The sequence below is a fragment of the Chelon labrosus genome (genome assembly GCF_963514085.1).
Source record: "Chelon labrosus genome assembly, chromosome: 20".
NCBI classification, from domain to species: Eukaryota; Metazoa; Chordata; class Actinopteri; order Mugiliformes; family Mugilidae; genus Chelon; species Chelon labrosus.
Genome location: NC_140353.1, coordinates 6,042,467 through 6,066,707, shown reverse-complemented (window position 1 = coordinate 6,066,707; position 24,241 = coordinate 6,042,467). Strand labels below are relative to the sequence as shown.

The window sequence follows — 24,241 nt, the reverse complement described above, 5'->3', positions numbered from 1 at the left end:
TTATATTACATAATGATATATTAACTAGACCAGATCTGTAACCCATGAACAATTATTTTCGATTTAGTGTGACTCCTGATATATATATATATATCACTACTGATGAACATGGACACAAACATTTGCAACATTAACTCTGCACTTTTTGCAAATATAAACCTCAAACAAATCAAAGAAATGTGATAAAACCAGAAATATGTTAGCAGTGAAATTCAGAGTGACATCTAAGGACTAGAAATGTGAGGAACTGCTTTGTGTGTGTGTGTTTTGTGCAGTTTTTTAAAGTTAACTTTCTGCTAAAGATGCAAGGCGGATGACTTGGGTGCTGTCCACGGTGCTGAAAAAGATACATCAATAGAAAATCTGCACAAATGACCGTTCCAAATATGCGTTATGTGTTTTCACAATAATTCATAATTATGTTGTTTGGACTTTACGAAACATACAACGCACTTCCTTCCTAAAACACAGCCACTCTCCTTCTTTTTTCTTAAGTTCCTAAACATTTCATTGCAGCAGGCCCGAGCATTCATGTGCATTACAAATAGGACAATTACACAGCAACTGCAATCACCCCCTTTGGTAAATGTTATTGTGAGCTAGGAGCAAAAATCTTTAATTGTCCTACGTTTATCTGGTTCTTCAAGCCATTGTGCAAAGAGCGCAAACGAGGGTCATTTGTGAACTGAAATACTTTGCATGCAAAGCGGAGCACAAGATGCTGTAATACTTGACCTTTCAGCATAATTGTTGCAGGCATGAAATGCAGCATTCAGAGCTCGCTGAGTGGAGTCTTTTTCTCTCTCCCTCCCTCTGATGAACAAAGCACATTTTATACATCTCCTGTGTTCATTTGGCTTTGTTTCTTTTTGAAGAAAATTTCTCTGGGACTGGCTGCCATTTATCTTCATTTTAATAATACTGCTCGGGTGGATGAAAAAAAAAAATGGCACAAATCACACGAATTTTCAACTCAATACATAATGGACCTCATGCAAAGGCTAAAAAGGCAGAAAACTTGTAAATAGATGTGATTTATTTATTTTTTGCTGTAAAACTAAGATTTTGAGCTGTGTCTTGGCTGAAAATCCTTTAATGCTGATAAGAAAACACAAAAGTTGAAAGCTAAATGAATGACAGTGCAAACCTTACTTTACTTATTTCCTAAATATTTGCTTTCCATTAATAATGGCCTCTTTAATTTGGAAAAAAAAATATATATATATATTTCCTAATTTCTGAACTTCTTCGAAAGACATTTGAAAGAAACTTCTTCAGAACTCTACTATAGATTAAAATAACCATTTAAAGAGGTACCAGACTTCCTGGCTGTTGTCTTATCCAGCTCTGTGGTTCTAAAAATATACATTACAATCTGTTATAGTGAATGTGCTGCTAAAGATAATATGGTTTAAAGGAGAGCATCATCTGCGTAGACGTTGAAGTCGCATTGAAACAGATGTTGGAGGGTTTTAAGCCTTGGCAGTGTGATGCATTTCTGAATGAAGAAGAACGTGTGGATGGGGTCGAGCTGAAAAGAGAGACTTAAATCAATCCAAAGCTTAGCATGGATTAGCAATCGTTGCACAATAATGAGCGATGTAAAGACATAAAGCTGCAGGGGAGTGTTTACACACGCCTCCGTTACTCGAGATAGACCTCAAGGAGGACGAGGAAGACATTTGAAATCCAAAAATACCCTCCTAGTAGGGCAGCAAGAAGGTTTCAGGTTCGAATCCAGGCTTTTCTGTGTGGAGTTCTCCCTCTCTGGGTACTCCGGCTTCCTCCCACTGTCCAAAGACATGCTGGTTAGGTTAATTGGTGATTCTAAATTGGCCGTAGGTGTGAGTGTGAATGGTTGTCTGTCTCTCTGTGTTAGCCCTGTGATAGACTGGAGACCTGTCCTGGCCTGGTGTACCCCTCCTCTTGCCCGATGACAGCTGGGATAGGCTCCAGCCCCCCCCACCCCACGACCCTTCCCAGGATAAGCGGTTACAGAAGATGAAAGACTGATGAATGAACCTCCTACTAAGATACTGGTCTGCCTAACCACTACCTAATGATAAAGTGTAGTTTTGGGTAGCTATAGTTGTCACAAATCACGTTAAGCTTTGATCACAAAACAACAAATAATCAAAAAACGGATACACCATTACAACTTACAAATGTATTAAAACAACAATTTAACAATAAAAGTTTGCAATTATGTAGTTGATAGTGCGACAGTTTGATGTTTGTTTGTGGCGCAGTTGATTAGACGCTCAACCAATTTCTCAATCATAAATTAAATAGCACAAGAGTAGGGGCTCAAATAAAACTGGAAATGCCTTTTTTCAGATTCATTGCCTTTAAATCGGTGGGTCACCAAGTTACATAGACGTAGGAAAAGCATGGCATGGTCGCTGAGTTTGAATTCAGTGACTTTTGGTAAAATACTAGAAACTGTGTCAGTTTTTCATCACCTGTCACAACCTGTGTGGGTGTTTTGTACTTTTGTCTTGAACACATACCTGCAACTTCTATGTGCTGAGTCACACTGTGGTCAGTGGCCCGATGATGACACACACAGCAAAGGTCCATAACACACCCACATATCCACTGTATTACAACAGTCAAGTTTATCTGAGTCAGCGTTATTAATGACATTATTTCTCAAAAGGAGACGAGAACCTATTCCATCGCACGAGGACGTGACCCAATTACAGGCAATACATCAAATGAAACATTATTTATGTACAACAGTGAAGTTATATGTGCTGACTGAGACCTGGCATAGTTGGCGGTCATACTCGAAACGTTTCAGGTTCTCTTATTCTAAAAAGAATGAAGTGCTTTTCTGGCTGAGTCCAACTAAGCTAATGTAAGTGTGCAGTATATTGCCATCACTGAGTTCTGTATGCTATCTTGTATTTGTCCTTAGAAGAAGACCGGGTTTGTGGTTGAGATTAAGATAAAAAGTACATATATGGTTATTTAACGTGATTACTTTGATTTGTTGATAAGTTTAAAATTAGGATTGAAGTCGGGGTGGGATAAGAGCGATGGTTAGGAGTGGTTTTAGGCTGTGGAAATTTGTTTTATGACAAGCATCATGCATAAGGAGCTTGTCAATCACAGATTTAACTCAAAGCGAGAAAATTCTACCGCGTGTTTATAGACCCTGTTCCCAGCTTGCAGCCGCATGAAGCTTAATGACACATCAAGCATCCCTGGATAAGCCAGACCTCCTTGAATATTTGACAAACTCAGAAAAGAACTATGCTGGTTTCTCTCAGCTTAGTTAAGATCATAGCATTTCAAAGCTAATTTGTGCACATAATTACCCCCTTTCCTCGAGTAAATTATACACGCACAAACAAAAGGTGCGAAAATAATGTTTCACTTTTCTTTCAACTTCTTAAGTTTTCTCCCCCTGAAAAAAAAAATAAAAAATCCTTTTTACAGGGACTACCAAAAACACCCAAGCCATATTCCAGCCATGGTCCATTAGCTTCTTTATACCCCGAGCCTGCTTTCATGAGTCTCTTTGAGCTTATATTTTTAAATGCATTCCATAAACAATGCAGGGCTACCACCTCATGTCATTCATAATGGGTGTAAATCCATCTTAAATGGGCATCATTCATTTGTTGCAAATATCTAAAAAATATTTATTAACCCCAGACACAAGCCTCAGTGGAACAACCCATGCATGTTAAATAGTAGTTTTTATTGATGTATCTTCCCAGTTGTCCAAACATTCAGAGCTGTTGTCCCTTTGTGTTCTTCCACCAGACGTTTTCTAGTTTTGTCTCTTTTAATCTCACATATTTCTAGATTTTCCCCTTTAAAATTTAGCCCACCTCACCCTAGTATTAAGTGTTGATTGTGATTCATATCTTGAGTTTTAACTTGTGTAGAAGGTCCGCACCGGGATAGAGATTACACAAGACGTGTGAGCGCGCTCCCGTTAGACATGCCAATTAAAGGAGACCAGACTAAAGCGCAGTTGTCATGTCTGTGTACAGTAGCAGCAGGAGTCCTTTAGAAACCAACGAGCCATCACTAACCCCGTTAACACCAGACCCTCCACACCGACCCGGGAGCCGCCGCTCGCTCTATGGGCCTGCAGCAATAACTTCTTCTCCATTTAATGGAGGTCTGAATAGTCCAAGGCTATCCCTTTTCACATGCTAAAAACCTTAAGTGAATTTAAATGGATCTGCATGCCATACACACAAGAGCACTTATACATTATAATATATAATTACTTTTTTTTTTAATCGAGAAATTCACTCAGAAAAAACATGCCATAATATAAAGTATCAGCAGGAAACTTAATTCATACATATATTACTTTCTATCTTCTTCTCTTAATCCTATTTCTGTACTTTCTACTCCACTTAATGTATTTGTAAGCCTACTTTACAAATGAGTGTTTCGATAAACAAAACATCTGTTTGATTGGTTTATATAACTGGTTAAAACCCTACAGTTGCAATTAAAACGTTCTCATCTTGACCAAGTAATAGCAAAAAGAAGCAATGCATGACAAACAGTGAGAACCTTTACTGAGTCCTTTCATCTTTCAAGCACATTTTGTTGTTAATCTATCTTCTAGGACTGTATGTGGCCTATATAGACTGTGCACAGTTGTTTTATATAGCTAACTTCCTCCAGCGGTTATTAAAATTATAAGAAAACTACAAGAAAACCTGGAGTGCATTAAAAACATTCTTTTATATATGTGCATTTATTTGATTATTGTGGTCACCGGAGGATACTGCAATGTTGGAAAGGAAATGCTCTTATCTTGAGCCATTCCTAAAAGAATAATAAATAATAAAACATAAAGCATGCTCCCAGTAAAGTGGGGAAACTTGAGGAAACCCAATAGTCCACCATGCAGCCTGTAGCCCATTCTCTCCAGCTAGAGTGAATAGTGGGGTCTCTTTGCAGACTAAAAAAAAAAAAAAAAAAATTCCTTGAATGTTGCAACACAATAAGCAATCAAGATCCCAAAGCCTAGACATTTGACAGCTTAATGAGTTCAGGCTGCAATCACTTTAAGAAAAGGCCTGGTCCATTTTAACCCGAGCGGGGTCTATAGGCTGCAGAGCCGAGCTGAGAAAAGACGCGGCTCGTCCATTTAACTCACAGCAAAGACGCACATAACTACAGGTTAATAAAAACACAGGGTGGAGGTGGATGTAAATAGGTCCCGTATATTAGGACCTGTTGAGACTCGCGTGTTTTGTTCGGCAGCCGGGAGGAGGGGGTGATATTTGCCCCCCTAATGAAATATGTCATTACGAGGAATTCATGCGACACAAAAGGGGCGACAGTCAAAAATTGCCCCACTGCTGTTCAGTAATTATATAGTTTGCCCTGGCAGCGCCTTCAGGCAGGTGGCTGGTCCATCATGCAAATGGCTTGGCTGTGCCGACATAATTAGCCACTGCGAGCCGCTTAAATTAACAATTAGCTAACATGCAATTCTGTTCACAACGCGGTAGTTCTCCTTTTTGGCCAATTGTCACTGTATGTTATTCCGGTGGCTGAATTGCGCAGCAGGATATAGCCTATGTGATTTCTTACTTGGTCAATTTACAGGCTAAATGAACGGAAATCGACTGAACGAGGGCTTATATGTATCCTAATCCCCAAAGCTGCACGGAGGCGCGTTAATGTTAAACACTTGGCCGTCCCAAAAAAAAAAAAAAAAAAAAGCCCCAAATCTCGGGAAATCGGTGCAGGGGTGTCAGGTGTTGATAGTAAAATGGCAGTTTAACAGAAAACAGCAGCGTAAGTGAGAGTGAATCGGACTCTGAGGCCACATGCTGCGCTTCATCCAGCCCAAAAGGTCCTGCTTTTCTAACCTCTCCACTGATCCCCTTGCAGCCGGCGTCCTAAACACTATTGCCTTACTGCAGGCCAATCACGGCCCACCCACTCTCTCATTATTCTCCCTGCCCTCCGACATGACACGGGAACAAAGTAGACATTAAGCAACATTAAACCCGGGGATGGGAGTAATCAGGAACCCGTTATCTCTTAATGAAGGAAAACACATGCGGAGCGATACACATAGCAGGTAATCAATAGAGGCGCCTGACAAAGGGAATCGGAGAGCCCACCCAAAAAAAAAAGGAAAAGGAAAATGCAAATCAATTAGAATCGTTGTTTGCTTTGAAACCGTTCAGTCTATTTCCATTAATTACATGTTCATTAAAAGTAATTCGTCTAGGCTACACAGCAACAACAGTTGTCTCCTCCCTTGTCCTGGACAAGGAGTGATGGACAAGACACTGGCTTGAGTCCAAGTCTCTTTTTTTTTTTTTTTAGCATTTAATCTCCCTCGGGCTCAAGTTAATCTGTCAAATAGTTTCATCTGTTTGCGTTAAAACAGTCTGAAAGTTCATTTCAAACAACTTAACGTCTCCATTCTTATCATTAAAAAGCAGTTTGTGCATCACTTTTATTCTTTAGCTGCCTACTTGCTTCGTATAAAAGTGTGCAAAATGTCATATTCCACGCTCACGATCGGCTGCCTTATCTCCTTTTTACACAATCCGAGTTGCTTTTACCAAAGGCCCACAACCTCTTGTTGGTTGCTATAGCATTTTCAAGCACCATTCTGTTAAATCCCAACCCCCACATAGTCCTGCTCTGCACACTTGTAATAAATTATCCTCAAGTGAAACGACTAAAAACGAGCCGGACCAAAGCTGGACAGGGCCACTTTACTGAATCACACCTCATAAACCTTTTCATTTTTATGTGACTTGACCCCCAAAGCTTTTATACAGTCAATGCATGCGTCTGGGTCTTTCAGCACTGTTTGGTCTAAACCTTGCCAACTCTATGGGCCTACTTGTTATCGCAGCTCTTATCTGCCTGCTGACGACTGATGTTATGCAATCACGTTTTGCAACAGCAGTAGACAAAATCTGTAGGCGGCTGGATGCATCTCATGCCGAGCGTCCTCCTTGTCCTACAGCCTGAAGTGCAAACATATGGGCCTGGAACGCTGGTGAGAAGAGTGCTGATTTGTTGATTAATTAAACATCCCCCCCCCCCCCCCCCCCCCCCCACCACACACACACACACACACTCCCCCTAGCCCCACCAAAAAAAAAAAATATGGCTCCCCTAAAAGCACACGTTCACAATGCTGCACCACCAAGTTTAGTGGTGAACAAGTGGAAATCTGAATCAGCCTCTTTATTCTATGAGCCCCATCTTTGCCAAATTGAATGCAGATTGAAAATAATTTTTCAGCTCTTGACTTCAGCTATTCACGACTCTGAATTGGTTTTTGCTACTGTCACACTGCCACGCAAATGTAAATAAAAGCATTTAAGTATCAAGCAAGTCCTTCAAATTACCGCACGGCTGTCAGTTCAGGGATACAGGGACGCTGTCTGGTGTGCACAGAGAAATCAAAAATTACAGTTGCGGTAAATAAACTGTTTTATTGAACTGATTGTGATATTCTTCATTCATTCTTTGTGTTTTTTTTAAACAAATCTATGTTACATTTCATATAATAACATTAAATATGTGGTGAAAAATATAGTGAACACCATGCACACGCTGCACTACTGATTTCTTTTAACACTTTATAGTTAAAAACCTTAATATATGTGCATATCAATGTCTGAAGCAAACTCCCTTAGCGCTCACCTCTTCTAGTGGTTTCCCAGTGCAGGACCAGTGCCTGCTGTGTTTTGGCAGGAAATCAATACAGGGGGAAAATCTGTTCTAATCATCTGTACATTTACCATCACAATCAACAATCAAAGCCAAGACCTGAATCTTTATTTGTAGGCCTGAACTGCACAATTTTCCCACTGTGAAAGGCAAGCTAAATTAGAACCCTTGGTTCCTGTTAGTAGCTCTTAATGGCTCTGATTTGTGAACTGCTAAATGAGGTTATGTAAATTGATCCTGAATGTAGGCAGAGGCCCCCAGGTGACAGGTGCAGTCAGCTGAAGGTGGGGGCAGGGATGGTGTCATGAAGCGGGGAGTAATATGGCAAGATGTATTTGTGGGGCTGCTGGCAGACAGATTTACAGAACGAAGTACAGTGAATTATCTGGGAACAGAGTGAAAAGTAAAATACTCTTATTCATAGCAACATACTAGACTAATTTTTAACATTACATTATTTAATACTTCAAAGATTCAACAGGGTTTCTCCATGCAGTGAGTACCAGTGGTGGAAAGAAGAAGTTGTAGTCTTTGTATTTCCTTTTTTCTTTGTATTCAAAATTTGTACTATTTACTGAATTATACCTGTAATAATAATATTTATAAGTTCATAATGATTGACATAGCTTAGAGTGCACTATAATGTCATTTTGAAAAGACATAGAGCCTTTGTGTTAAACATATTCATGTATTTAAGAGCAGTTTTACCAAACAAAATAAAAATACTCATAACGCGGTAGTAACTATATAAACAAAATGCCTCCAGACCAGAAGATATGATTGTAGATTAATAAGCGTACACTTATCCTATTAACTACATTACGTTTCAACAATATATCACAATTCATTTTACAGTGATGCTGTTTGTAGATGATGAATTCAGATGTAAATCATAAATCATGATGTATTTTCATAGACGACACTATCCACCAGTATATAAACTTATTAAAAGTAGCTCCACTAAAATAATTTAAAACATTAAAACAACAAAAAACCAGAGCTGTGCTTTTGATACGATAAGTAAGCTACATTACTTGTGCTATTGCTGCTTTGGCAGAAGTAAACACTCTGAATAGTCCCACTGCTGCAAAATGCTGTTATGCACCTTGCAATTATAGTATTTATAGCAACATGTACTTTCAGTGCATTCCTGACTACAATGTCACTTTCCTTTATCATTTGTTTACCATTATCCATCACAAATATCTCATGTCTTGCTCAGTGTGTCTGGTGCTGGCAGATGGCCATGATTCAGACGGGCCTCCATAGTTCTGACTGAGGATGTAATAACAAGGGAACTATCAACATACACCCTCTTAGGGAAATACTGCTGAGTGATTGGAGCACTCTGACTCACTGCACCGCACTTCAGCCATTTAGACTCTGCTGGTTACTGTCTCGACTGTGTAGAGGACAACGTAGGAGGACCAAGTTGTCAGCGCTAACTTGGTCATTCCTGACCTCAAATATCAGAGCTGACCAGTCAGAGCTGTGAGAGAACACAGAGGCCATGACCCTGATCATGTAACTAGGAATTTGGATTTGGCATGAACAGTTTTAATTCTGCAAATACAAACCATAGATCTTCTAAAAATGCCAGGACGTAACGACCATAGGGACATGGTGTAGCAAACATTTGCTTATTTACACCTCCAGCAGATATCACAACATAGGAAGCTGTATTTCTGTCCACCAAATAACGCAAGTCCTTTTTTTTTTTTTTGCTCTGGTTTGTTCTCCACCATCTCCAGAGAATCAGTCACTTAGTCTGTCTGCTACTTGGTGCCAAGCAGGCATAACAAAAAAGCTTTACCTGAAAACAGCTGCCAGCTGGTGCTGCAAACATCACTGATGAGACAAAGAACCAAAACTGGAAAGTTGTGGGATTTAAAACAACGAGCTGAAAGATGAGGAGCAGTTTTTCAATTTTCTGTACTAACATTTAAAATATTTGATTCACTGTTTATGCAAAATTCAAGCTCCAGCTAAAAGCCTGTTAGAGTTAGATTAATGAACAAATGAACAACATCTTTGTGCCAAGGGTTTTCTTACCTCACTGGCTATAGTGACTACCATGTTGATTAAAATAATATTGCTTGTAATAGACCATATATAGTCTGACAATAATGCTCCAGAGCGTCTACAAATGCTAAAGTGTCTGCTTTCATGTGATTTTTACTAGTTTTCAGATGTGTTATGTGGTCTTGTCAGACATGGGATGACTCAAAAACATAAGCTAAAGAAAACCAAAGGCAGGAATAATGAAAAACCATCTGAAAATGGGTCAGGCACGAGACCTCTTGAATTACCCCATACCTGTATTAGGCTGATTAAGCGATTGCACATGGAAAGGCTCGAGAGCTGGTAGACTTGCATCTTCCTCTTGCTGATTGGAAATGTGGCAGGAACAGCAGTATGCAGCGGTAAAAGCCAGTTAATAACTTTATGAGGATCCTTAGCACTTTGTCCATATCATTAATGCTCTTAACAGTCAGAAGTGGTTTAAAGCAATAACCTACCCTGCCTACCCTTGTGGCTAACTTTCAGCGGACTGCACTGCAGAGGAGAGTGATATTTTCCTCATCACATTAGCTCACTGAGAGTTTAGTAGAGCTGCGTCTGCGTTAAAACAGTAAAAACCCAAAAGGCATTTAGTTTTCTGTCTAGTTTGGTCAGTGTTGTGTTTAGACATGCTAAATCAGCAGAATATGAGTGTGAAAATCTTTCAAAAACTCATTTTCAGTAAATTTTGACGGTGAACAAAACTGTAAGTCTGCATTATGTTTGATTTTGTTAAATACATTTTGATATTGTGTTTAAATTCCAAATTTGATGCCACTATGATGGCCATATTTTGGCCAATTCAGCACTTTCTTAGTCTTTTCCCCTGTTTGATAAATATTGCAGGAAACACAAACATGGTCTTGGCTCTGTGCTTCAGCAAAACAGGCTTTGAGATGACCCTCACCACACATAAACCTTACTAACCTCTATGCGGCTTAGCAAAGCCACAGTTTGCCTTCTTCAACTTGGTCAGTCTGACACGACAATCAGTCTCCTCTTCTGATTGCACACAAGCACTTATTTTATTTGTCAAGCCACGGTTAGAAAAACTCTCTCAAACTGTCAGATACTGCTGTAACAGCAATATCATACTCCTGTCTGTCACTTCAAGTCTGATTGATGTATTTTCTGTGGTGGACTAGAAGTGGCGTTACTAGTAAGTGGTAAAGGACACTGCGCTAGTCGGCGCTGTGTCCTTTTTGCCAGTCGGGTTAATTTTTGTTTCTACTTTCTGCTTCATTTTCAACAATGGCGACTGAAACTTCGCCTACAAACGTTTGTATCTCTGAACCTCCTCAGTTAACCTTTCCTCGATGTGTTCCATCTGTATTGATCCAAAACAATCGATTCGAAAAATTGCAGAGATGGAGAAGCAGCTGCAAATACTAAAGCGGAAACACGCTACTACCAAGCGGCCCAATCACAGCTCTTGTGGTCTACATTGCCGCGGTGCATAGATACATTTCTGGGGCGGTGAACGTCAGCTACAGCGCTAGGGTCAGTGTGCCTGCGTATGCTCTGCGCTGTCGACGTAGCTACGGCGTCAAATTGACGCAGAAGCCTAAACCGCCTGTAAGCCCTTGCTTTACTGGTCTTCAATAACTAAAGTCACAGAAATGGATGAACTCTTTTCTCAGACGCTAACCGTAACTGGTCATTAAATATTAAAGACTTCCATTCAGACTTTTTGTAATACTGGAGGAATGGTCCGTTATTTCCCTCTGCGGGTTGCTTTAACTTCAATTATTAAATCGGTGCGGCAAGTTGTAGCCTCATCTGGACATCCCATCCTTGTAACCAAAAACCTGAATAATCTTTGAATAATCCACATTTAGTAAAGACAAGAATTCAAAGAAACAAATTCAATCATGGGGTGGCACTGTTATCTATGTTAAAATAATCTAAGAATAACTTTGTAGTGTCGAATTAATGTTATAACGTGACCCTACACATTAGTTTCCCCATAAATTATAGCAACTAGAGGGGGTAAAGGGTGTATGACAACACTGACGGGTGACTGAACACAATTCCTACTTTGGTTTGAACATTTTACACTGAACTAGTACACGTAAGTCATCTGAATACTTAACATGTATAAAGCCAAGGTGTTTTTAGGCATTCTAATGTGATGGTTGTAGTGTCGATACACAGTGACTTGTGGAATAAACATGTCTGCAGTGTCTGCATGTCTACTCTGATATATTTCTGACGCGCTTTTAAAGGCAGTGGTTCCACCCAATCATCTCTGTCCCAAGCCCACATAGAAAGGAGCACATTTAATTGTTCGTCTGTCAGTAAAACCAGACAAAACCTTCCCCATTGCAATCCACTTGGCTCCCTCTCTCTCCTGACCCTCCCGTCTGGCCTTTACTCTGTCTCATGCTCTGTCAACATCATCTGCCACTGTGGAGCAGACAGCCTCAAAAGCGGACCTTTTTATTTTCCTGCAGGTGGCTGATGTGACTGAGGCAAGAGGCAGCAACAATCTTGTTTCCTGTATAACACAAACCCCCTCTCATTGCCAAGAACGCATTCTTGTGAGCTAAAGAAAAAAATACAGTTAAGTTGCGCAGAGGACCACTAAGGAATCTTGGTAACACTATACAATCCTCTGTAACTCACAAGATACGTTTTTACTCAGCGGTATGCCTTACGTTTGGGGTTGGACATTTTACACATTACAATGTACATTAACATATTTTTTAAAGGTTATGCTGTTACAGCCATACGATGCTGTACTAACTTTCATTAGCTGTATACACAAGTTATAATTGAGACTGCAAATTAAAAACTGAAAACATTTGTTGATTAGTGTAGACAAAACGTTATTAAGTTAAATTATATTAAGTTTTAAGATGCATTCAGATGTATTTTCAGTGGCACAAAGCAACCAATTGCATTTACTCATATATTGCACAATTTGGGACAATTTACATATGTTTTTGTAAACTTGGTGAATACTTATACCATTAAGCTTTAACGTCATTGGTTTAACATAAATTCATATGATGAAACTCTCTGTTGCCTGTTCAACTTTTAATTGGAGTACATTTTTGTCAAGCTTTTACTTGTAACCGAATATTTTTATACTGTAGATCTTAAATAAAAACAAACTTAGAGTAACAGCCAAAGCTTGCAAATTGGATTTAAAAAGTTAAATGTGACCAAAATGTAAAATAACAAGCTGAAGCATCACTTTCTCTGGCTCGTATTAATGCCTTAAATCAGAACGCTTTGTGGTTAAAGGAAAAAAAGAAATAAATCACAGCACTTGGGTCTGCAGCCAGGCACATTAAATGAGCAGTTTTTTAATTTCTGAGCTCCTTGCTGTGTGGGAACATTCAGCAATGGCTCAGCATGTCAAACCATGTCAAGTGTTACAGTTCCTTTCCTGTTTTGGGGAGAAAAAAATATCACCCCAGAGATGAATTAAACTAAAAAGGCTTGTCTTCAGACCCCTTCCTAAAATGATTAACCCTTCTAAAGAGCATTATTGAGTTCTGAGTGCTTGTGCCTTCTCTTTGCCTGTAATTGTTCTTTTTCTGTTGTTGCCTTCATCAGTCTCTCTCCACATTATATGAAAAGAAGGGGAAAATGTCTGAATAGAAGAGGGAGATTTTCCCACAGTCACTCAACACAGAAAAATACGCCATTGTGGCCAGGTTCCCATCCCAGTGCCCTGCTGCACAGTCCACCGTGGTCAGAGGGACAATGTTCTTATAATTGAGTGACCATTCTTTCTCCTGTTTGAAAAGTACGTGATGGAGAATACAGTTAAATGCAGCTCCAAATCTCACATTTGAGTCAAATCAACGGGTAGCCGGGTCTGATTGTTTCTTATTTGACTGCAGATATAAATCAGAGCGGAGGTCCTGAACAACAGCTTAGAGTACTTGATTCATTATGCAGTTGATGCAGATATACACATAATTCTGCTCACTAAAGTGCATCCAGAAGATAATTAGATCATTTTCTTCTCTGCGCATCATTTATCTTCTATTTCAGCAGTTTCTAAATGGCTGCTCCTTAGTTAGAGCCATGTGTACAAGTATGATATAATATGGAAAATTACCTGCAACAATCTACATTAATTTAAGTCAAACACATGCAAATAGCTTCAACATACATCTATTATATAAAAAAATATGATCAAATAAACATTCAGCGCCAATCCAGATATAAATATGAAACGTAAAAGCAAAATAAAAGTGATAAACATGACATAAGGCAGCAGAGGATAAAGTGTTTTTTAGGTTTTAAAAGGTTGATGTCAGAGATGGGGTACACATTTTTAATTTATGGCACTAGTTGATAAGATTTTTCACATAAATCATATGATTATTATTATTATTTTTAAACATGATGATGATTTCTTTTAACAGTATATAAAGTTGTTGTAAATATCTGCAACACTGAAATGCTTCTTAGCTACAGGGCACAACATGATGCACAAGGAGTGCTAGATGCAATTACATTTTGCTGTTGTGTTTTTATTTACCTCTTTTTTTTTATCATAGTATATCATATTATAGGACATTTAGGAAAGATGTGCATATACGCAACACGTGTATTATTTTTCCCTCCTTGTTTAAATATATCATTATAGGGATAAGAAATAACTGAATCAGCACTTATCAACAAACAGAATCTGAGCAAACCATCACAAAGGCTGGATTTATTACTGAACAGTTGTAGGACAGCATTCGTTTTAGCTCAACACTATTTAAATAAATCAAATAAATGCGATAGAATAAGTTTTACTATGAACCGTTTTTTTTAAAAAGCAGCAGATTGAGCCAAATATAGACACACTCGTGCACAGCCTGCTCCAGAGTGCAGCTCCATTATTAGTAAATCACAATCTTGTCGATGTGATCACAAAAAAAAAATCAGCAGTAATCTATTCTGAACAAGCCCGCTTGTGTCTGCGTACGCGCAAGCGTGTGCGCGCCGGTGCAGCCCCGACGGCATCTACTGCGCATACACCAGCCGCTGCGCTCCAGCCAATCAGCGGACAGTATTCTGCGCCCGTTGAACAGCAATGGCGGAGACAATGAAGCTAAGTGGAAACCACGCTCCTCCCAATGAATCCGGTAAAATGTCCAGCTACAGAGGCTGCATGGATGTGATACTGAAGCTGCTAGCAGACTTCGGGAGAGAGGTTGGTGTGGATTGTTTAAGCTGCGCCGTTTAGGACAGCGGTCCTCTCAGTTCGCGTCGTTACGTTGCTACATGCTAATGTTGTTAGGAATGTTTTTAGCAACCTGCTGTATTAGCATGGCTGGTTTCGCCGACACCTACTCCTCATTCATTCAGTTAACTCAACGTCCAGGCGATGTTTTTGGCAGGCAAGTTGTAGGAAAGTGACCGTGCTTGGGTTTCAGCTGGCGTTAAACGATTGTTTTAATTGTTTCAAACGTTTGTTGGCTTGACTGCTTCCAGTAGCAACTTAGCAGCATCAGTTAAAGCATTTCACCTTTATCGCCAATTTTCCCCTGAACATAGCTCATTTTTAAGCTTATACGTTGCAACTTGTGACTACTTGAATATGATTCCGTACAAATAATATATATAGGGGACGTAAAACATGATTACTGTCGCTGTTCACACTGATTTAATACACAGAATACATAAATCTCCCTACACTTGCTCTATCTTCATATATGTTCTGTGTATAGTAGCATGATAGTGACACGTCTTCACTTCCAGTTAACAACTACTTAGTTTATCAGTGTCTCATGATAAATTATTATTCCATTAGTTGTGAAGTTCATTATCAAAATTGTAAATATTAGCAGAAAATACCTGCTATATAGTTCTACACATTACAGATTATTAGATCAGGGAACTTGTTTTTAATTTCCACTGAAGTCTTATCTTAACCTTTTTGTCATTGGTGCTGAGTACAGTTAGCATCTAGCCAGAATAGCAAAGAAGTAAATATTAAGAGGAAGTGCAGGTATGTAGAGAGCTGGTACCATGCATAGCTTTCTTTAAAAAAAAAGCTCAATGATTAATCCCAGCTGTTTATCAATGTAGTTGATATTTTCACTAAATAGCTTTACCTCTGAAGTGTGTCCATTGTCCTGACAGTGTGCAGTTTTATGTTAAATGCTGATTCTGATTTACGATTGTGTCTAAACCAGTGAGACATCATTTTTTTTGTGTGTGTGTTCTGACATGAAGCTGAAATTAGGTGATGCTGCTTTGAGGATAGAAGTCAACCCCAATGCTGTGAATCTTCCATCATCCCCAACTGCTCACGTTTACAGCTGTTTGCAGGAGCATATCACTAAACTACAGGTATTTATACAATTCTGACAATACGTTTAAGTTATTACAGAAATAAGTTCGAATTGAGAGCTATGACAGTGTTATTTTTACATGTATTTAATAAAAAATATATATATATATTACTTAAACTATACTACTAATATAGTCTTTGTTGATATAGGCTGTTTCAGAAAGCATAAAGACACTGGTGGATGCTGATGCCTCATCTATAAAGGACAACACGTCAGATGACTCCGTCACCTCATCTACAGTTAAAGAGCAGACAGCTGCACCGTCTGAGCACCATCCTCACAGCTCGGAGGCTGCAGAGAGCAAGACGGCAGCCGATGACGTCATGGTTCAAATTAGAGCCGGGAAGTCAGAGGTTGGTCTCTGTCAGCAGATCTGTCAGCTGTTCTGGCAGTGACATTTTAGAGCCCTCTTTACACTCCGTCAAGCAAATGAATAATCATAAGTAATTGCTCCCGAGGATGTGCACATGACGTGCCGCAGTGAAGCAAATGCTTGATGGAGACCTGATAAGCCGAGTTCGGCGGAGAATAAGGGGTCCTTTAGTGCTGTGGTGGGGTAGAAGAGACCACATTGCTGGAGGGTTTTGAGAGAGGGCCAGGTCCTTGATGGATTATGAAGTGGATGCTCATTACTCTGAGATTGCATGTGGATGAAGGACAAGAGGCCCCATTCTGTTGTGCATTTATTTTGGTAGCCAAGCAAACAGTATTCATATTCTATCATGTGATGATGGCAAGCAATTCAACTTTTTTTTTTTGGGCTACCTGAAATAATTTCCATCTCTGCATTTCTCATTCCATATAATGTAAATTGCTGCACCCTGTTTGCCCCAGATCATTAACATTGAGTAGGCAAAACACATTGCGTTCTTGACACCTATCAATAGCTCATCATTCCATTGTATCTTATTATCTGTGTTGTGTCTCCACTGTGACCCTAGATTGAGCGAAGAATATCTGCATTTATGGAACGCAAGCAGATGGAGATCAATGAAAACAATGTACGCGAGTTTTGCAACGTGATCGACTGCAATCAGGGTGAGAATGGGAGAGAGGTTGGGGGCAGGGTGGAGAGGGAGCCTGCACACAGATTGCCAATGTTTGGGAGAGAGCTGATTTCCACAGGCGAGAGGTCAGGCTGAACTGCTCCAAGAGTGGGACTGAAGTAGCTAACACTCTCGGCCTCAAAACACAACCCGCTTAGTCCAGAAAAACATGAGACAGAGGAGCGTTTTTAAATTCAAAGCCTGTGTGAGACACCAGTAATAGAAATCAGGAGTAGTTGTAATTCAAGTGTCATATAAAATATATGACACTTATATATATATATAGATAGATAGATAGATAGATAGATAGATAGATAGATAGATAGATAAAAAAATCACATTTAATTACATTTGGAAATTCTAATTGCGAGTTATATCAAATTTGATCCCCTTCTAGAAGACAGCTGTGCCAGAACAGATGCAGTGTTCACTCCTTACCCAGGTTTCAAAAGCCATGTAAAAGGTAAGTTTCTTAACAGCTCTTAACGTTTTTGTAATTAGCACATAATATTTGATGCAGTGATAGTTAAAGCGTGTATTTTTTTTAATTTATTTTTTTTAAGAGCAATTGATTTAGCATTTGTAGTATTATTATAAAAGCAAACTCCAGTGCCACTTTGCTCACATTTCTCATGACAAAAAACAAGAAATTATAGGAAGAAAACAAGTACTATTGTCGCTGTGTTGTTAAAAATAAGTGTCTTGTAAGACTATTTATATACACACTGGCTTTGTAAATGGTTTGTTAAGCTGCTTGATGTGTCGTTTACTCGTCTGCAGTGTAAAACCAAGTAAAGGATTCTGTTTATGTTCGTTTGCTGGACAGTCACGCGAGTGGTAAACACTTATGGGCCCCAGACTCGTAGCGGGGGAAACCAGGGCGAGACTGGGGAGCAGCAGAGGGGGCCAATGGCGAGAGACTGTGGAAATGCAGCTATAGAAGAGAGACTTAACAACATCGAGACTCACCTAAAACTCCCTACAGGTGAGACAAGTTCTAGCAATGCTGAAATTATTGTCCGTCTTTCACGCAATGTTGTGAATGACTGAAAGTGTCACACTTCATTGTAAAATGCTTTTTAACAGCTGAACTCTAAATTCCCATTCAACAATGAGACTTTTTCAGTATAAATTAGAACACATGTAAATTTACATATGATGGTATTGTAAGTTTATTCTTGGGAAGACCTTTGTGTAAAATAAGACTAGCCAATATTTTAAGACAAACCAATTTATGAGTTTTTTACCCAGCATGATTTTTTTTACGTAACATCAAATATGAGCTTTTATTCACATCTTAATCACAATCTACTGACTACTTCTGAATTTGTCATGTACAAGCGTAAGTGTTTAGACTGTTCAACAAGTGTTTTATTTTACAGTGGGCCCGGTCCCATTGAGCGTCTATCACAGACTTAAGAAGCTGGAGGACCGTATCCTGGAGTTGGAGGGGCTATCACCCGAGTACTTTCTGTCCACAGTGAGTCCCCTGGCTTTAAAATAGATACAAGACAGTCACTCAATCATTACGATCAATCAAGATGGAAAGAATATACACTTTTAGGAAACTACATAAAGTTGATAAGTCTGCTTTTTGAAACATTATTTCAAAAGGAGTTTTGTTGTGGAGGAAGAGTTACAGCTGGTCGTTGCAAACCAACAGCCACATGCATGCCTCCTCCGATTCAAATATTCAGTAGGTGCTACGTTTCACCTGAGGAGCTGAATCATAAGAAACTTCCTGAACACGTGTAGCCACACCTCCCTGTTCACACTTGCATAATTACTTAAAGAAGTAGCAGGCTCTTTCTTGACTCTCACCTGAAGCTTATAGACTTGTTTCAGTTGCAGTATATAATCCACACACGCTGCCCTAACTTGGCACTTTTATGCATTTGAGTTGGAGTAAACACAACTTTGCTTCCATTTCCTAATGCAGTTTAAACAAGTTTAACTTTTCCCAATGTGACCAGTGCACAGCGATAACAAAGAACCAGTTCCCACTTGAAAATAGCTTGGCATAGCCAGACTCAAATCCTATCAAATGTTGTGTCTTGTGTCTCGACCCCAGACCAACTTTCCGCCACAAGTGGCCAGGGGAAGTTCAAGTTGGCTTCCAGGCTGGTTTGCATATATAGTTCTGTGCATATCAACCAATGGTAGGTTGATGCAGAACGTAAAATATTAATTTCTACCAAGAAGCAGATGCCATGACCACATCGGCATGTGATAAGCCTTGGGAGCAAACAAGATACGCGGCTTTTAATGTCAGTATAGACGTCCGCAGAATTTCAGAAGACACTGCAAAGCTTTACTTTTAATAGTACGCAAAATGAGCTTTGTGGAGTCCAGGTTTAGCCATCTACCAGATGGGAAATGGATTGGTTTTCTTTAAGGTGATTTGGTTCTAAAATACAACGAGTGCACAAATAGGAAGAGGGTGGCGACAGGATAAAAAGTTTAAGGTTCAGTTCTCAAAACATGGTATCCTGCCGTGCTTTCAGAATTTAAATTTTTATGTGTGAGTTATTTAGACAAGGACACACACTGTGTTGTAAGAGACAAATTTAAGTTTGTCTATTTACACTGTCAACTGTACAATATTAGTGTGCTATTGGGGAAAAAAAATAATCTATTTCCCAGAGTTTGTGGGCACTGCCTGGATACTTCAACACATTTCACTCTCCAAGTTACACTTGATTGGAATCAAAACCTGACGTATTTAGGTCACAGCAGAGGAATCATTTGAGAAATGATGACTTTTCACTGCTTTTTTTTTTTTTTTTTTATATAAGAGAAGTAGAGACTCAAAAGATGTCAGTAGGTAATTTATTGGACTTTATATTCAACCTGTCAGACATCTGCGGAGTCACAGACTCTAATTTCCCAAGCTGAAGGAGTCTGTCCAGTGTGTTAGTTATCTAAGTGTGCTTGAGATGTGCATGTCTCTTCAAACTGGTATTTCTCAGCACAGCATGCTGCTTCTTTGAGTATGCTGCTCTCCATCTGCTTTTGACTCACTGCATGTTTGTGTGAGCAGAGCAAGAGATGTTGAGTGTCTTTGAATAAACTGATGAGGATGGGGGTCCTTTATATTTGGAGTCCCCCACCGCTTTTTTTTTTTCTTTCTCCCTCTCTCCTTGCTATAGTTTGGTGTTTGCTGAAAAGCAGAATACAGTTGGCCTACGATTATTCAGGATCAGCATTTAAAACTGAACAGTAAAGGAGGCAGCGACTTAAAACCGAACAATGCCATTGAGTTTTACAGTGACAGTTGAAGATACAGAATTAAAAAATAAAGCAGTCTTCCACAAAAGACGACCTGTTTGACCAAGAACTTTACATGTATGCTAACCACCTCATCTCCCTCACTATGTTTACTGCCTCTTAACTATTGTCAGAACATTTAATAGAGACATATCTCCATTAAAGTGTATTTTTAAATGAAATTTTTTCTTTTATAATCTTCAGCATTGTGCATTCGGCTGTTTGCTCATATGAGGTCACTTATTTTTATTTCTTTAAGTGGATATTAGAAAATTACAAGTTTTAATTTTGCAAAACACTTGGCTGTTGCATTTTATCTCTCTGAGCAAACTCTTTCTTCAGTCCTTGAGAGACGTTTAAGGGGGAAGTAAGAAGAACAGACTTCAGTATGCCCCCCAAAGCTCGAGCCAGTTTAAAAATAGGACTAATTCAGAATGTGTATTATTTCTGTCCTTGTTTCGTAGAGTCACCTGCACAAGCGACCAAAGACATCCCCCGCTCAGGTTAGTAGTTTCTTTTGTTTCCTTTCATAGTACTTTGTAAGTGGAGGTTAATCCGATTTGAGTGATTGATTAGTTTTTTTTTTTTCCTTACTTCGTCCTTTAGGCCTGCAGCCTGACGGAGCTGGATGAGAAGATCATTGCAGTGAAAGCAGCACTGCTGAAGAGGGTGACTGAATTTGGGCCTGGATATTAGCGAAGAGACCGTCCACTGGGACAGACGCAAACACACATCCATACTGCTCCTAACGAAACACGTCTGTGAAAAGAGCTTTTCATACCACCGCCGTTTGATGATGATGGGACAACTTTGTATATCAAAACTGAGAAATGTATTTCTTTAAGTCATTTTATAGTTAAATGAAATGTAATTATTCTGTAAATAAAGGTATTTCTTTCATATACAAACTCTGACTCTAACTTAATCATGACTTATGATATTAAATCACAACCTTATCGCAATCAGTCACTCTTACATTGCAGCTAATCATAATATTTTTATGTATTAAATATATTTAATGCACTATCAAACCATACCAAGAATTTCCAAGTAGAGATAACTTCGATTTTAGCTCCGATAGTTGCAATAAACTCAACCACACGTTTCAAAGAACACAGGAAACACTGGATCTTCAACATTTTCATCTTTAGTACCCAATGATGTGAAGGTGAGTGTGTGCGTTTTCCGTCTGTTTGTGCGCGGTGTGTGTAATTGAGATGAATCTGAGAGAGAGCACCTGATTTATCTGCCTGACTGCTGTGTGACGATGATCACCCCTAATGGTTGTCATTATAACAAATGACCTGATTACTGCAACTCTGTTTGGAAAACATATTGGAGACCCAACAAACCAGCATTAAATGGGACGCCGCTGCGTTTGACACTGTGACATGTTCATGAAAGGCTTTCGCGTAGAGCTTTAACCGAGCAAGTGGCTGAAGAATTAATTCTGATTTCTTTTCTCTTATGATGAAATCTGGACGACTGTTTCATTATCATTGTAACTCAGTCAGATTTGATAAGAGCTTTATGTTTATTATCTGTTTCCATGGACAGACGGAATATATCATCAATTTATATACACTTAAAAAAGTACTGTATTATATGACAGTTTAAGCTGCCATATATACAGTATTTCAGATGATAGTATTTAAATGGAGAGACATTTAGATAGGACATCAAAAACATGATCCCTACTAGACACTACTTTTTACCTTTTGCTAAATTCTTTGAAACCACTGGTTTATTGTTTAATCCAAATTGTTTTTATGCAAGAATTTTAAAATTAACACAAAAAAACTCAGTATTTTTGAGTTTGAGTTTTTAAACTCAAGTTTGAAACCATTCTAAGAGGCAGTCGTGTAGTTATGAATGATCTGAACATGAACATTGTGTTTTATCCGGTATTTTAGTATCGTGTTTTGTGTATTCTGTAAATGCATAAATACATCATGTAAAATAAGTACAAACTAAATATAATATTTCCATTTAAAGTGGAATACAGGTATGGAGTAGCATAAAAAGGAAATACTGTATCCAAAGTTTAAGTTTAGGTTTATTATAGGTTTAGGTTTGTTATTAAAACTGCACTGAAGAACTGTACATTTGAGCAATGCAACAACAAAACCTGAACCCTTTTGTAAACTGATTCATTCAAACAATAGGTGTTTTGAAGTAAATACTGTGACCAGTGCATTTAAACAAGGCACACTAACAGGTACAAATTGGATTGTATGGAAATGTAATGTATTTTAAAACTTAAACCGATTTTGTGCTTCACACGGAATAAAAATGGAAATTACGTCATTGTTAAATTAATTTTACTGAAGGTGTAACAAACTGAAAAGTACAGGAAAAAACAACTTTCTCACGTCTTTGGAAATTACTGTAACTCCCCTTCCTTTTCTTTGCAGTTGCTCTTTGTACATCTTGTCAAGATTTATTTCAGAGTTGATTGATGGAGTGACCTGAATACAACAGCAGACTCCGCATTGTGGTTTTTTTTCGGAAGATATTTCATTATTAACTCGGAAATGGGGAAATTTCTTTTCACCCCGTCTTTCAGGTGTATCCTGCTTGTTGGGCTCTGTCCATCTCTTGCTCATAGACTGGAACCTTCTTGGCAACAAGGGGCCACAATGTGCTGGGAAGGGGAGCACTTGAGCAGCGGCGATGTGGACGCGGGGAGGGTGGGGTGCACTCATTGTTCCCCGGGAGCTTTTGTCTCAGACACAGTCCCCTTATGAGGGTTAATGAGGACAAATTGGTCTGAGTGTAACAAATGGATTATGGAGTTGGACAAAAGCTTGTATTTTGTGGGCTGCTTTGCCGGGATCTCCCCCATCATCTGCCCATTGAGCTGAACGCGCCGACTAGCATGTGCATGAAGTGGCTTACTAAATATCTCATTATCTTTATCTGTTTTATTACACTGGCACATTATGCACAGACCTTCGTACCGTGAATCTAACAGAAATATAAAGCTCATGTCACAATAATGCAGTCTGTAATCACCTCAATTATATGGCTTCTTCTACAGCTTATGTCAAGAATATAAAGTCAATATGTCAACGTTAATGTCAGTGGTTATTGCTCTAAGGTTGGGTGGGCATAGTGTACCCTTTCAGATTAACAAAGAACCACTTCCTTATTGACTCTATGTAATTCCTGCCTGTCAATCAGCCCTTCTTCTGCCTGATGTCTTGAAATGTCCTTGGGAACCTCGGTAAAAAGACACAGAGGTGTTCCTTGTCTTCTGTGTGTCCAGTTGTATTTTTTTTTTTTGTGGGGTCGAAGGAGAGGATTCATATCCATTCATATCTCACAAACTCTTAATGGGCTCCAAGCCCTCCAAAAAGAAAGCTCTTTCCTGTGACTAGTCAGCTCCAGTCTTTATTCATCTGTGGCTCCGTGTCAAAAAAGACTGTTGCTCGTTTGTGCCCTGAACAATGAGGAACAAGGCTGAATCTCTAGCTGGGAACAAAAGACAGAAAACAGGCTTTTCACTCTGCAGAACATTAGATTCTGACACATTTTGCCATGGCAGTTTTTTTCCCCATCCTGAGTGCTGTGGCTCTGGTCTTTTAAAGAGACCACCTGTTGGCAACAAGCCTGTTCTTCATTACAGACAGGCCTATTATCACAGGATGAGGAGCACCACAGGCTAACTTTTTTAAGTTAACCCTGCTGCAGTTTCCAAAGCTGGCCGATTGGGAAACATAGATTACGTATTACTGCTGGAAAATCTATTTCTACTCGTAATTTTGTATGTTGTGTTTGAATAAGGGCTTTTGTCGCTGTATGAGGGAAGTACTTCATTCATGCCCTTGTCAGTCACAAATGTCACAAACAAAGGGGCTCAAATGT

The 24,241-nt window shown here is 39.1% G+C and overlaps 1 protein-coding gene across 1 annotated transcript; it reads left to right on the top strand.

The window, feature by feature from the left end:
- The first annotated feature begins 14,769 nt into the window (after nt 1-14,769).
- Nucleotides 14,770-21,273, top strand: mbip (MAP3K12 binding inhibitory protein 1). The gene is made up of 9 exons (XM_084568343.1): nt 14,770-14,917; nt 15,943-16,059; nt 16,211-16,414; nt 17,003-17,099; nt 17,505-17,570; nt 17,934-18,092; nt 18,490-18,587; nt 20,839-20,877; nt 20,981-21,273. The coding sequence occupies exons 1-9, from the start codon at nt 14,798-14,800 to the stop codon at nt 21,068-21,070; spliced, it is 990 nt and encodes a 329-aa protein (XP_084424469.1). The 5' UTR covers nt 14,770-14,797; the 3' UTR covers nt 21,071-21,273.
- The last annotated feature ends 2,968 nt before the right edge of the window (nt 21,274-24,241 follow it).

What these genes read in the sequence shown, in the direction of transcription:
- mbip (XM_084568343.1), top strand. Translation starts at nt 14,798, where the DNA reads ATGGCGGAGACAATGAAGCTAAGTGGAAACCACGCTCCTCCCAATGAA. An exon ending in CGTGATCGACTGCAATCAGG is followed by an intron (nt 17,100 to 17,504) that starts GTGAGAATGGGA and finishes ATCCCCTTCTAG; the next exon opens with AAGACAGCTGTGCCAGAACA. An exon ending in CCGAGTACTTTCTGTCCACA is followed by an intron (nt 18,588 to 20,838) that starts GTGAGTCCCCTG and finishes CTTGTTTCGTAG; the next exon opens with AGTCACCTGCACAAGCGACC.